General features: G+C 54.2%; 1 protein-coding gene across 4 annotated transcripts in view; it reads right to left on the reverse strand.

Moving 5' to 3' along the window:
• DPP8 (dipeptidyl peptidase 8) overlaps positions 1-13,603 on the reverse strand; it is a 46,295-nt gene that overhangs the window by 31,894 nt on the left and 798 nt on the right. For 2 of the 4 annotated variants that reach the window (XR_012154100.1, XM_073304356.1), the window contains exons 1-4: positions 11,799-12,034; positions 4,909-4,971; positions 3,678-3,947; positions 305-417 (exon numbers count right to left, since the gene is read on the reverse strand). Coding sequence is in view for 3 of the 4 variants with exons in the window: in XM_073304356.1 (XP_073160457.1) it covers positions 305-417; positions 3,678-3,936 (372 nt within the window). In the remaining variant the exon portion in view is untranslated. Of the gene's footprint in view, positions 1-304; positions 418-3,677; positions 3,948-4,908; positions 4,972-11,798; positions 12,035-13,603 lie in introns of those variants that run through there. The other 2 variants (XM_073304358.1, XM_073304357.1) reach the window with 2 other exon arrangements.

Below are 13,603 nucleotides of genomic sequence, written 5' to 3' on the forward strand. Positions count from 1 at the left end.
GCTGGAAGCTACATGCAGCAATTACAACCCCGGCAGGGGGAGCAGAAACCACCCAGAAAAGCATTTTTTTTTTTTAAAATGATTTATGCATGTTGTAGCCTTTTGTAAAAGTTGACAAGATAAGATCTTTTTAAAATTTAACAGTAAAGCGCTTAGCTAAGCACGAGGGAAAGTAAAAACGTTTAAGACCTTAAGACATTCACTGCACAGCCTGTTGGTGGCTCACAACTGCAATAACTCCAGCTTGCCTGAGCAGCATGAATGCCTGCCATGAGGGAAAGAAGGTGTCATCATGTTCACGTACCTGAAAGAGATCCAAAAGGGGTTTCCAGGAAAGCATTAGGACTTCAGCTTTGTTTATGGTTTTGGGAATTTCCGAATAGAAAAGCGTGTTCTCCCTGTTCTCGCCAGACATGGCTATAAAGAAAAATAGTATTCATTCCCAGTTATTGAAATATGACAAATGCTCTCCCAGGAGTTGATAAAGACAAACCAAAAGACACAACAGCAGACTGAGCAATTGCCTTCCTAAGGGGGAACCACTGAACGTCTGCACATTGCAGCCTCATTCACAGCATGGGATGGTGGGGAAGGGGGACGCTGCAAGCAGAAAAGGAGGAGGTGCCTGTAGGTGAAATTTTGGAACAAGGCACCATACCAAGCACACAGGCATGCTGCCCCCTAGCACACTGACATTCCCTGGAAAGTCTATATCAGGACCTGTTACTGAGGGACAATTCAAAATCAAGCTCCAGAAGCAGGGCTTCTTAATTATTAAAAGCTCTTTGCCGGATTACAGAGTCACGCCCCTTGCCTGAAATGGTACGTCTACACTGCAGCTGGGACAGCAAGCCTAGGCATACCCAGGCTAGCTTTGCTTAAGCTTGCTCATTAAAAATTGGAGCGTCGCGGCGGTTGCACAGGTGGTGGCATGGGCTAACTGCCTGAGTGCATACCTAGGGTCTGGAGCAGGACTGGACTCCGGTGGCTAGCCGGTGACACTGTGGCTACACTGCTATTTTTAGCAAGTTAGCTTGGGCATGCCTATGTGTGGTGCAATCCCTGCTCCTGATTGCAACATAGCCATACCTCAAATGAGAGGGTTTCCAGCTACCTTTTGATGGGGTTTCTCCCTCACCCTCAAAAAGTACACTTGTTAGACAAAACAAATCCACACATTTTTAATCTTCAGCATGGGGGTTGGACTAGATGACCTCCTGAGGTCTCTTCCAACCCTAATATTCTATGTTTTATAACCTTTGGGGCCAACTCCTACTCAAGTTAATGGGAGTTTTGCCACTGACCTGATTAGCAGCAGGATTAGACCTAGTTACGAATCACTTTCAACATAACAGTCACTCTTCTGCCTAAACATTCTTTACCTCCTTTTGTTAAAAGGAGCCCATAAGATTTCTCCAAAATGAAAGAACAATTTCTCTTTATTTTTCATTGTTTACTTTGTCTCTAGTCAGTTTCGCCTTCCCCTGTTTCAGACAGACGCTTTCCCATTATTTGCGTGGGTTTTTCACGCAGCAACAACAGAGAAAGGTATACCTTTTAAATATATAAAAGATTGCGATAGTAAAACTACAAGGAGCAGCAGGGTAGGTGCAGTTCCTGATTTCCTGTTTGGATATGTAAAGTTAAGTAAAGACTTGGAAAACCGCTATCATGGTAATAGGGAGTAGGCACCCACACACACAATTTCTTTGCTTGATAAAGTTGCCATCCCTCTCCCTTCCCTTCTGCTTGTTAAGGACTGATAAGCGTTGCAGCTGCATAAGGAATGTGGGTGTCTAAAGAAAACACTTCTTTACTCAAAGGGTAATCTCCCCCTTCCTTCCTTTCCCAGCTACATAGATGAGCTTGGGGTCATGGCTCCTTCCTCCCCTCCCTGCGAACTGCTGAGTAAGGGAATTTTTGGCTACAACTACTGCAAAGAAATGCATCTTCAAGGTAAAAATGGCTGTATAATATGCTTAAACAGTAAACAGGGGCGGCAATAATCATATTCAGTATATAGCTATTAATATTCATTGTATGGGCGTTCATATTACTCAATAAGGGCTTTGGGGGTGTTGCAACAAATGTAGGTATTTATATACTAACTTAGATAAAAAAAAGTGTGCCGTAACTAATCCAGTGCTTGCTCGACAACTGGGTCGAGGGGAACAAGTACAGCAATAAAGAAGCCCATTTACTCAATCCGCCTCTGGGTCCTCCTGCTCAATCTCTAAAAATTACTTTAAAAGTACTGCTATAAATGGATGAAGTGTCAAATTAACCATGTCCATGAAACTGCCTCACCAGGGTGCTGTGAAGGCCAGTTAAAATGTTACTAACTCCCATTTTATGAGAGGGGAAACTGAGGGGGACAGATCATCAGTTTCAGGTTTTGGATCAGCTTGTGGGCAGACTGTGCCCCCATGTGGCACTCCATGGATTTCATTGAGGTTCCACACCTTCATTCTGAATTGCTAATCAGACTCTAAGGGTACATTTACACAGGGATAAGAGACACACAGCACAGCTGTGGGTGGCTCAAGACAGCTGACTTGGGCTCGCAGGGCTAAAAATTGCTGTTTGGACTTTTGGCATTGGGTTAGAGCCCAAATGTTTACACAGCAGGTTTTCATCCCTGGAGCCTGAGCACCATGAGCTTGAGTCAGCTGACCCAGGCCAGCCGCAGGGTTTTCTCCGCGTGTAGACTTTCCCAAGAAGCAAGCACTGAAGTCAGAATTCAGCTCTGGCTCTGTTTTCTGAACAGGGCTTCACCACTCCCTGTAGACTGGATTTTTCATGTTTACTACTGTGGCTTTTGGACAGAAACCACAAAACCTGCTAAGCCCCGCCCCCATCATCTGCAGTACCTTTCACACTACAAAAATTACATGGAAGTACTAAAATTGGCACAGCATTGACTTAGAACCCCAGATTTACCCAGTTTAAGTGAACCACAATTAGTAAAAATGAGTGAGAAGTGAGGAGAAGAGGCCAACAATTTTAATACATCCATTCACGAGAGAAGCCAAAGATAACTACAGGAAAAACAAAGCATTTCATTTGTGTAAATATATATGTCCCCATTTCTACATATCCTCCCAGCTATCTGCAGTGACCCTGGAAAACATGCTCCATCTGGAACAGCGGCATTGAGGTGTCTGAAAATTATGCTTACAATTTCTCTTTTTAGGAGGCTAACATGCAGATATGCTCTTTTCCCCCTCCATCAGGGTGCAAGCAAATAGGAAAAACAGATCAAATTCTACCAATGTTTGGGGGGGGAGAAATCAAACTTATTTTCAATAGACTCAAGTCCATAACAATGAGAGACATAAGCCCAAAAAGACCTCCACGGGCGGCCACTCCATCTCCCCAGCTAGTGCAGGGCTGTTCCCGAAAGAACACTTTCTAATTCTTTCTCCAGTTCTAAGAGTCCCAAGAGATGACGTTTCCACCACCCTCCCCTCTTTCCTTTGGAAGATTTTTTTTCACAAATGTTAAGGCCTGAAAGGACCAGGACGATCAGTTAGTCTGACCAGCAATTGTAGCATCAAGCCCATAACGAGCCCTTCTGGTTTTGCTGTCCAATACATCTTATTCACAGGAAGAACACGAAAACCACCACTGAGGTTGTCTGGGTTTGAATCAAGACATGGGTCACGCAAGCAACTTACCCAGATAGTAGACCCTATCTGAATGGAGTCCTTCAGGGTCATTTTTCTTCACAAACGTGAAATCATGAGGAGCCTTGGCCACCATGTAGCCATGGTATTTCCTAGTGTCTGTGAGCAGTTTTTTAAGCTGACTCCAGGAATATCTTTCTACATAGAAGGGTTCCAGTGTTGGCTGCTCCTCTGCCTCAGCATGCTCCTCGCTTTCAGACGTTCCAAAGATTTCAAGACCCAGCTGTTCAGTTTCCATGGCTGCTGCCATGTTGCATGTTTCTGGAAGAACGGGACAAAGGGGACACTTCAGACAGCTGCCTTTTAGCATGCTAGCAAATATACTCCAAAAAAGAAATAGCCCAGCAAAAACAATACAAGCAAACTGCTATTTCAATACAAGTTTTAAACAGAGATTTTTATTTTGGAAAATACCTTGTCATCATTCAGGCCCAAACCTTTAAGCATGAGATGTGGGGATGGCATTAAGAACTTTGCAGATCAATGTATATTTTATATAAAGTTTTCTACTTTTGTTAAATAGGTGCTTACTCTCATTTTACGAAGGAGGTACAAAAACAATTCCTTGGTTCTTCTTTGTTAAATCTTGCAGGATTACTTTTCTCTGTCATTATCCTGCATAGGTTACCTACCTTTATAGTATAAGCCTATATTACAACCAACAATGACTAAGGTTGTGCAGCAGTCAGGGGGAAAAGTTTCCAGATACTGTATATGGAGCCTTCCAACCGTGCACAGTTGACCAATGCAACCACATGACCTTATTAACATTGTCCTCCTCCTTGCAGTCACTTGATAAGTCTTCTTTCAAGTTAGATCGTAAGGGCAGAGATCAAGTCTACTCTTGTGTAGCGCAACCTGATGCTAACTGGGGCCTTTGTGCACTGCAATGCTGCTACTGCTAAATAACAATGATGCAAATATTACCATAACTGTTGACACTCAGGTTCAACATTCCCTCTACACAAGACAGTGCCCTGCCATTAAGTTCCAGTTGAGCAATGTGAACATCCAGCATGAAGCCCAAGTCTTGTTTTGTGTTTTTCTAGAGATCCATTTCAGAAATTAACAAATTGAGCTAATGTTCAGTTTGCCAGGATGGAGAGCCATCAGCATGGAAACTGAATTGCTTGTTCGCTCCTAGAGGAGGTCCCTTCAGTGCAGAGGAAAGGGGGAGGGGGGCACCATAGGAACGATGGTGTTGCCATTAAGCGTTACGTACCTCTTCTAGGGACAGAGAGGGCTCCAGCGTACAGGAGTGTCAGTCCAGCACTTTACACAGACACTGAAACAAAAATAAATAAAATACTTTCTTTTATAAAAAGAGTGCCATGTTGCTACAAATCCCAGTTATACCACAGAGCTACACAAGTCCAAGCTCCCATGCAACTATAATACACACACACACACACACACGTGTGTGCCTGACATACACAACAACATACAACAGGCGAGCTGAATAACAACTGGAGACCAGCCAAAGTTGCTGGGTGTGACCTGAACCCCAGCCCATTTTAATACAAACAGCTAAAATTCAGGGGCCTGGGGAGGGCGTGTTTGGAAAAAGTTCCAGTTTGGCCCCATCTTTGCAAAACAATCATATTATCGAGAGCTTATCATCCATAGATCTCAAAGCGCTTTACAAAGGAGGTTAGCATCATTATCCCCATTTTACAGATGGGGAAATTGAGGCACAGGGAGAGGAAACGACTTGCTGGGACTAAAACCCAAGTTTCCTAATTCTCAGTTTCCAGCCACTAGGCCTCTCCAAATAAATCTCTGCCCTATTTTTCCTTTGTCCAGGCCATTTACAAAGCATAAAACGGACAGCAGAAATAAAATGCCTCCTCCATCACAATCAAAGCACATTTGGAGAGTGTCCAAAATTTTACCCAGGTTAAAGCAATGCTTTGCTCATAACCTAAAAGAACTTAAGACATGCGTGGGCAAACTTTTGGCCCGAGGGCCACATCGGGGTTCTGAAACTGTATGGAGGGCTGGGTAGGGAAGGCTGTACCTCCCCAGACAGCCTGGCCCTTGCCCCCTATCTGCCCCCTCCCACTTTCCACCCCGACTGCCCCCCTCAGAACTCCCAACCCATCCACCCCCCCCGTCCCCTGATTGCCCCCTCCCGCCCCTAACCGCTCCCCAGGGATGCCATCCCCTATCCAACTCCCCCTGCTCCCCGTCCCCTGACAGCCCCACCCCATCCAACCGCCCCCTGCTCCCTGTCCCCTGACTGCTGCCCAGAACCCCCTGCCCCTTATCCAACCCCCCCGCTCCCCGCCCCCTTACCATGCCTCTCAGAGCGGCAGGAGCTTGCAGCCACAGCAGGAGAGGCGGGCCGGAGCACTGGTGGCGCAGCGAGCTGAGGGGGGACAGCAGGGGAGGGGCCGGGGGCTAGCTTTCCTGACCGGGAGCTCAAGGGCCGGGTAGGACCATCCCACGGGCCGTAGTTTGCCTACCTCTGACTTCAGAGGTCAGACCTCACACTTGCATCAGAAGCCTCTTGTATATTTTGCAGAGTCCACCAAAATTATTCCTGGGTATTTCTACCCACCTACCTGGGTAGGTTTCCAAAATTCTGGTTTTCAACATACACATAAAAAGCAGCAGCAGCTTTTAACAGGCAGATAAGCATGAAAAATGTCTACCCACATAAAAAGCTGAAGTCAACGGGATTTTACATAGGTGCAGGGGTCTGCCCACTCACAGCTGAATTTGAATTACAAATGTCATCAGCCCCTTTCACTCAGTTGACACTCGTGGACGCCCCTCCCCACCCTCTTCACTCCCCTCCCAAATATATTTAGGACATCAAAATAACACTCTCTTAAGCCCGCTTAATGGCATAACTGCAGCCTACACAGAGGATGGAGAGGTAGTGAGGGATTAGATGCCCACATCTGTGTCTCCGCATTAACCACCACAGAACAATATCTTATGAATAACATCCTTTGGAGTGGCTTAGCTGTGCAAGTGTCAGGCAGGTCAGGTTTTAGAGCTTGCTGAACACCCATACATCTGCCCACACAGTCAATTAGGAAGACATATTTTTCTTGTTACAGCTACGACTTCTATGCCATTCAAACGAATTAGAAGTCAAGAAAGGATGCTGCAATAGGAGAGAAGCTGGAGTATGACCAGCCAAAAACAAACAGCTTTCAGGCTGTAAGAGTCAGGGGTCTGAGGCATGGCTGGCCCTGAAAGCTGCCTGGCAAAGGGTGGCAAAAGGGATCACTTCCTCTTTTGGAAAGGGAGGCAGTGTTGCTTAGAAGACAGAGCACTGGGCTGGGAGGCAGAAGATATGGGTTCTATTCCTGACTTTGATGCTGACCTGTTTGACTTGCCAAAGTCCACCTCTTTCCCCTCCTTGTGCCTCAGTTTCCCCACCTGTAAAATTTAATCAGACTGACCTCCTTTGTACAGCACTTTGAGACATATGGATGAGAAGGCTGTATAAGAACTTGTTATTAATATTTCTTTGCTGATTCTTAATTAATGCCCTCTCCACCCTGATCTCTCAGTATATTAAGTGGAGGGTAGAGAAAGGCTATAGTAACTGCTTTGGGGGTTGTGAAGAAATATGAGATACCTAAATGGAAGGCCTGAGATCCCCCCCCACCATACTTTAAATATCCCTAGTGTTAACCGGAGTGTGAGTGGGGTGAGGAAAGAAACCACTCAGGCCTGACTGGTCTCTCTGGAGGGTACTGACCCAGCTAGGAGGCTCTGTCCAAGGCCCTGTTGCATTTTATTCTCATACTTTGAGCTGGGTATTCCCAACAGCCTTCCCCACCTGGCAGTGCTGTCTGCATAGCAGCTCCCTGTTCAAACATACCCTGCCAGAACGCCCCTACTGTCATGACCCATCTGGGGAAGGGTCCTGCATGTGAGTGGTAAGTCAGGGGAGAGAAGAAGTGGGTGCAGGCATGTGGGGCACAAAGAGAGAGAGAGAGAAGCGAAACATCCTCCGGGTGGGGCACAGGTGCGCATGGGCAGGGAGACCATTCCTGCAGATAAGTCACTTGGCACTATAAAGAGTATGAGAGTCCAGAAGATAAGGCCCTCACGGAAGAGCCCTTTAGAGGGAAAGTGGGGAGGAGAAGTTATTACAAAAGACTTTACGTAGGCAGAGAGTGAGGGAGAGCATGGGGGCTAGTGTGGGACCAGCAGCGGGGAGCAGGTGGGCACGTGTGGGGGGGGGGGTGTATGGAGCCCTGCAAGGTCGGGGGGGACAAAGTGTGGGGGTTGTGGGATCTGGCAGGTGGGAAGGCACAGCAGGGATGCGTGCACACATGTAGCAGGGGGAGGAAGCACAGGGGGAGTCCAGAGGTGGTGGCAAGGAAGCCCAGCCATGGGTGTGTAGCCCCGCTGGAGAAGGAACACAGGAGCTCTGTGTGCGTGTAGATTTGCAAGGTTGTATATGTGGGGAGCACAAGGATTGTGTGTAGCCCTGAGGGGGGATGGGACAGAGGGGGGGTGTGGGAGGGGGAGCATTCTCAAGGTAAAGAGACGCATGTGCTGTGAAAAGGGGAGCACTGTGTGTGTGTGTAGCCCTGCAGAGGGGGATACGGGGGGGGGGAGCGCTGTGTGCGGTGTGTTGCCCTGCAGAGGGGGATACGTGGGGGGGGGAGCGCTGTGTGCGTGTGTCGCCTGCAGAGGGGGATACGGGGGGGGGGGAGCGCTGTGTGTGTGTGTCGCCCTGCAGAGGGGGATACGGGGGGGCAGCGCTGTAGTGTGTGTCGCCCTGCAGAGGGGGATACGGGGGTGGGGGGGGAGCGCTGTGTGTGTGTGTAGCCCTGCAGAGGGGGATACGGGGGGGGGGAGCGCTGTGTGCGTGTGTCGCCCTGCAGAGGGGGATACGGGGGGGGGAGGGCTGTGTGCGTGTGTCGCCCTGCAGAGGGGGATACGGGGGGGGGAGCGCTGTGTGCGTGTGTCGCCCTGCAGGGGGGGTTATGGGGGGGGCAGCGCTGTGTGTGTCTGTGTAGCCTGCAGAGGGGACTATGGAGGGGCAGCACTGTGTGTGTGCGCGTGTGTCGCCCTGCAGAGGGGGATACGGGGGGGGGGGAGCGCTGTGTGTGTGTGTCGCCCTGCAGAGGGGGATACGGGGGGGGGAGGGCTGTGTGCGTGTGTCGCCCTGCAGAGGGGGATACGGGGGGGGGAGCGCTGTGTGCGTGTGTCGCCCTGCAGGGGGGGTTATGGGGGGGCAGCGCTGTGTGTGTCTGTGTAGCCTGCAGAGGGGGACTATGGGGGGGGCAGCACTGTGTGTGTGCGCGTGTGTCGCCCTGCAGAGGGGGATACGGGGGGGGGGGGGAGCGCTGTGTGTGGTGTGTCGCCCTGCAGAGGGGGATACGGGGGGGGGAGCGCTGTGTGTGTGTGTCGCCCTACAGAGGGGGATACGGGGGGGGGGGAGCGCTGTGTGTGTGTGTCGCCCTGCAGAGGGGGATACGGGGGGGGGAGCGCTGTGTGTGTGTGTCGCCCTGCAGAGGGGGATACGGGGGGGGGGAGCGCTGCGTGTGCGTGTGTCGCCCTGCAGAGGGGGGATACGGGGGGGGGAGCGCTGCGTGTGCGTGTGTCGCCCTGCAGAGGGGGATACGGGGGGGGGAGCGCTGCGTGTGCGTGTGTCGCCCTGCAGAGGGGGATACGGGGGGGGGAGCGCTGCGTGTGCGTGTGTCACCCTGCAGAGGGGGATACGGGGGGGGGAGCGCTGCGTGTGCGTGTCACCCTGCAGAGGGGGATACGGGGGGGGGGGGAGCGCTGTGTGCGTGTGTCGCCCTGCAGAGGGGGATACGGGGGGGGCAGCGCTGTGTGTGTGTGTGTCACCCTGCAGAGGGGGATACGGGGGGGGGCAGCGCTGTGTGTGTGTGTGTGTCACCCTGCAGAGGGGGATATGGGGGGGAGCGCTGTGTGTGTGTGTGTCGCCCTGCAGAGGGGGATACGGGGGGGGCAGCGCTGTGTGTGTGTGTCGCCCTGCAGAGGGGGATACGGGGGGGGCAGCGCTGTGTGTGTGAGTGTGTCGCCCTGCAGGGGGGGATATGGGGGGGCAGCGCTGTGTGTGTGTGTGTGTCGCCCTGCAGAGGGGGATATGGGGGGGGGAGCGCTGTGTGTGTGTGTCGCCCTGCAGGGGGGGATATGGGGGGGGAGCGCTGTGTGTGTGTGTGTGTGTCGCCCTGCAGAGGGGGATATGGGGGGGAGCGCTGTGTGTGTGTGTGTGTGTGTGTGTGTGTCGCCCTGCAGAGGGGGATATGGGGGGGCAGCGCTGTATGTGTGTGTCGCCCCTGCAGAGGGGATACGGGGGTGGGGGGGGGAGCGCTGTGTGTGTGTGTAGCCCTGCAGAGGGGGATACGGGGGGGGGGGAGCGCTGTGTGCGTGTGTCGCCCTGCAGAGGGGGATACGGGGGGGGGAGGGCTGTGTGCGTGTGTCGCCCTGCAGAGGGGGATACGGGGGGGGGAGCGCTGTGTGCGTGTGTCACCCTGCAGAGGGGGATACGGGGGGGGGAGCGCTGTGTGCGTGTGTCGCCCTGCAGGGGGGGTTATGGGGGGGGAGCGCTGTGTGTGTGTGTGTCGCCCTGCAGGGGGGGATATGGGGGGGCAGCGCTGTGTGTGTGTGTCGCCCTGCAGGGGGGGATATGGGGGGGGAGCGCTGTGTGTGTGTGTCGCCCTGCAGGGGGGGATATGGGGGGGCAGCGCTGTGTGTGTGTGTCGCCCTGCAGGGGGGGATATGGGGGGGAGCGCTGTGTGTGTGTGTGTGTGTGTGTGTGTCGCCCTGCAGAGGGGGATATGGGGGGGGGAGCGCTGTGTGTGTGTGTGTCGCCCTGCAGGGGGGGATATGGGGGGGGAGCGCTGTGTGTGTGTGTGTCGCCCTGCAGGGGGGGATATGGGGGGGGAGCGCTGTGTGTGTGTGTCGCCCTGCAGAGGGGGGATATGGGGGGGGAGCGCTGTGTGTGTGTGTCGCCCTGCAGAGGGGGATATGGGGGGGGAGCGCTGTGTGTGTGTGTGTGTGTGTGTGTGTGTCGCCCTGCAGAGGGGGATATGGGGGGGCAGCGCTGTGTGTGTGTGTCGCCCTGCAGGGGGGGATATGGGGGGGGGGGAGCGCTGTGTGTGTGTGTCGCCCTGCAGAGGGGGATATGGGGGGGGGGAGCGCTGTGTGCGTGTGTCGCCCTGCAGAGGGGGATATGGGGGGGGGAGCGCTGTGTGTGTGTGTGTCGCCCTGCAGGGGGGGATATGGGGGGGCAGCGCTGTGTGTGTGTGTGTGTCGCCCTGCAGAGGGGGATATGGGGGGGCAGCGCTGTGTGTGTGTGTCGCCCTGCAGGGGGGGATATGGGGGGGGGAGCGCTGTGTGTGTGTCACCCTGCAGAGGGGGATATGGGGGGGCAGCGCTGTGTGTGTGTGTCGCCCTGCAGGGGGGGATACGGGGGGGGGCAGCGCTGTGTGTGTGTGTGTGTCGCCCTGCAGAGGGGGATACGGGGGGGGGCAGCGCTGTGTGTGTGTGTCACCCTGCAGGGGGGGATATGGGGGGGGGGGAGCGCTGTGTGCGTGTGTCACCCTGCAGGGGGGGATATGGGGGGGCAGCGCTGTGTGTGTGTGTGTGTGTCGCCCTGCAGAGGGGGATACGGGGGGGGGGGAGCGCTGTGTGTGTGTGTCACCCTGCAGGGGGGGATATGGGGGGGGCAGCGCTGTGTGTGTGTGTGTCGCCCTGCAGAGGGGGATACGGGGGGGGGGGCAGCGCTGTGTGTGTGTGTCACCCTGCAGGGGGGGATATGGGGGGCAGCGCTGTGTGCGTGTGTCGCCCTGCAGGGGGGGATATGGGGGGCAGCGCTGTGTGTGTGTGTCGCCCTGCAGGGGGGGATATGGGGGCAGCGCTGTGTGTGTGTGTCGCCCTGCAGAGGGGGATACAAGGGGGGGGGGCAGCGCTGTGTGTGTGTGTCGCCCTGCAGGGGGGGATATGGGGGGAGCCCCGGACTCGCGGGGGTGGGGGGGGGAGTTGCAGTCCCCGAGGGGGGGGGTTACGGGGATAGCCCCGAGGCCTTGCGGGAGGGGCAGCTGCAGCGCCGCGGGGGGGGGAGGGGGGTCCCGGCCCTGTCGCCACGGTGACAGGCCCGTTACTCACCGCGCGGGGGCGGCGGCGGCGGCGGCGGCGGGCTGGCGGCTCCCGGCCGGCTGGCTCTGCCCGCGGGCCCGGCCGCCGCGGAGGGCCCGGATTAGGGCGGGCCGGGGCGGCGATCGCAGCCGGCGCTTCCGTTTCCTCGCGTCCCTTCGCTGCGGAGCCGCAGCCCGGCCCGCCGAGAGCCGCCCCAGCGCGGCCGAGCCGGGACACTGCCCCCGGCCGGGAGGGAGGAGGCGCTGCCGGCAGCGGGCCCGCCCCCCGGCGCCCGCGGCACCTCCCCAGCCCTGCCCGGCCGCCGCCCGCCGCGGGCGCAGGGCCCAGCCCCAGGAGCGGGCCCCGCGCGGGCCTCCCGCCGAGTGCGGGCTCCGGCCGCCGGGGCTGGGGCCACCCCGAGCCCGCCCCGGGCGCGAGCAGCCAGGGCTGTTCCCCTCCCCCTGGCAGGAGGGGGAGCGGGTAAGGGGAGCGGGGGGGGGCCCCCTTGTAGGGATAATCCAGGTGGGCCGTTTCCAGCCGTTGACAGGAACGTCTGAGGAACGGGGAGGGGGGGAAAATAAACGGGGGGAAAGAGTTTTACCTTGTGTCATGACCCAGCCGCTCCCCGGCCCTAGTCAAGCCAAAGTTAGTTGTATCCAGTTTGCAAATGAATTCCAATTCAGCACTCGCTCCTCGGAGTCTGGTTTTGAAGTTTTTTGGTGAAGAATTGCCACGTTTAGGTCTGTCATCGCGTGACCGGAGAGATTGAAGTGTTCTCCGGCTGGTTTATGAATGTTATCATTCTTGACGTCTGATTTGTGTCCATTGATTCTTTTACGTAGCGACTGTCCAGTTTGGCCAATGTGCATGGCAGAGGGGCATGGCTGGCCCACGATGGCATGTATCCCATGGGTGGATGTGCAGGTGAACGAGCCTCTGAAAGTGTGGCTGGTGTGATTCGGCCCTGTGATGGTGTCCCCTGAAACCTCTCCAGCGCATCATCAAGGATCTGCAACCTATCCTGAAGGATGACCCAACACTCTCACAGATCGTGGGAGACAGGCCAGTCCTTGCCTACAGACAGCCCCGCAACCTGCAGCGAATACTCACCAGCAACCACACACCACAGAACCACTAACCCAGGAACTTATCCTTGCAACAAAGCCCACTGCCAACTGTGTCCACATATCTATTCAGGGGACACCATCATAGGACCTAATAACATCAGCCACGCTATCAGAGGCTCATTCACCTGCACATCCACCAATGTGATATATGCCATCATGTGCCAGCCATGCCCCTCTGCCATGTACATTGGTCAAACTGGACAGTCTCTACGTAAAAGAATCAATGGACACAAATCAGACGTCAAGAATTATAACATTCAAAAACCAGTCGGAGAACACTTCAATCTCTCTGGTCACTCAATTACAGACCTAAAAGTTGCAATTCTTCACCAAAAAAACTTCAAGAACAAACTCCAAGGAGAGACTGCTGAATTGGAATTAATTTGCAAACTGGATACAATTAACTTAGGCTTGAATAGGGACTGGGAGTGGATGGGTCATGACACAAAGTAAAACTACACAAAGTAAAACTATTTCCCCATGTTTATTCCCCCCTCCCTGGCACTGTTCCTCAGACATTCTTGTCAACTGTTGGAAATGGCCCACCTTGATTATCACTACAAAAGGTTCCCCCCTCCCCTCTCCTGCTGGTAATAGCTCACCTTACCTGATCACTCTTGTTACAGTGTGTATGGTAACACCCATTGTTTCATGTTCTCTGTGGATATAAATCTCCCCACTGTATTTTCCACGGCATGCATCCGATGA

The sequence above is a fragment of the Lepidochelys kempii genome, chromosome 10 (genome assembly GCF_965140265.1).
Source record: "Lepidochelys kempii isolate rLepKem1 chromosome 10, rLepKem1.hap2, whole genome shotgun sequence".
In the NCBI taxonomy this organism is placed as follows: Eukaryota; Metazoa; Chordata; order Testudines; family Cheloniidae; genus Lepidochelys; species Lepidochelys kempii.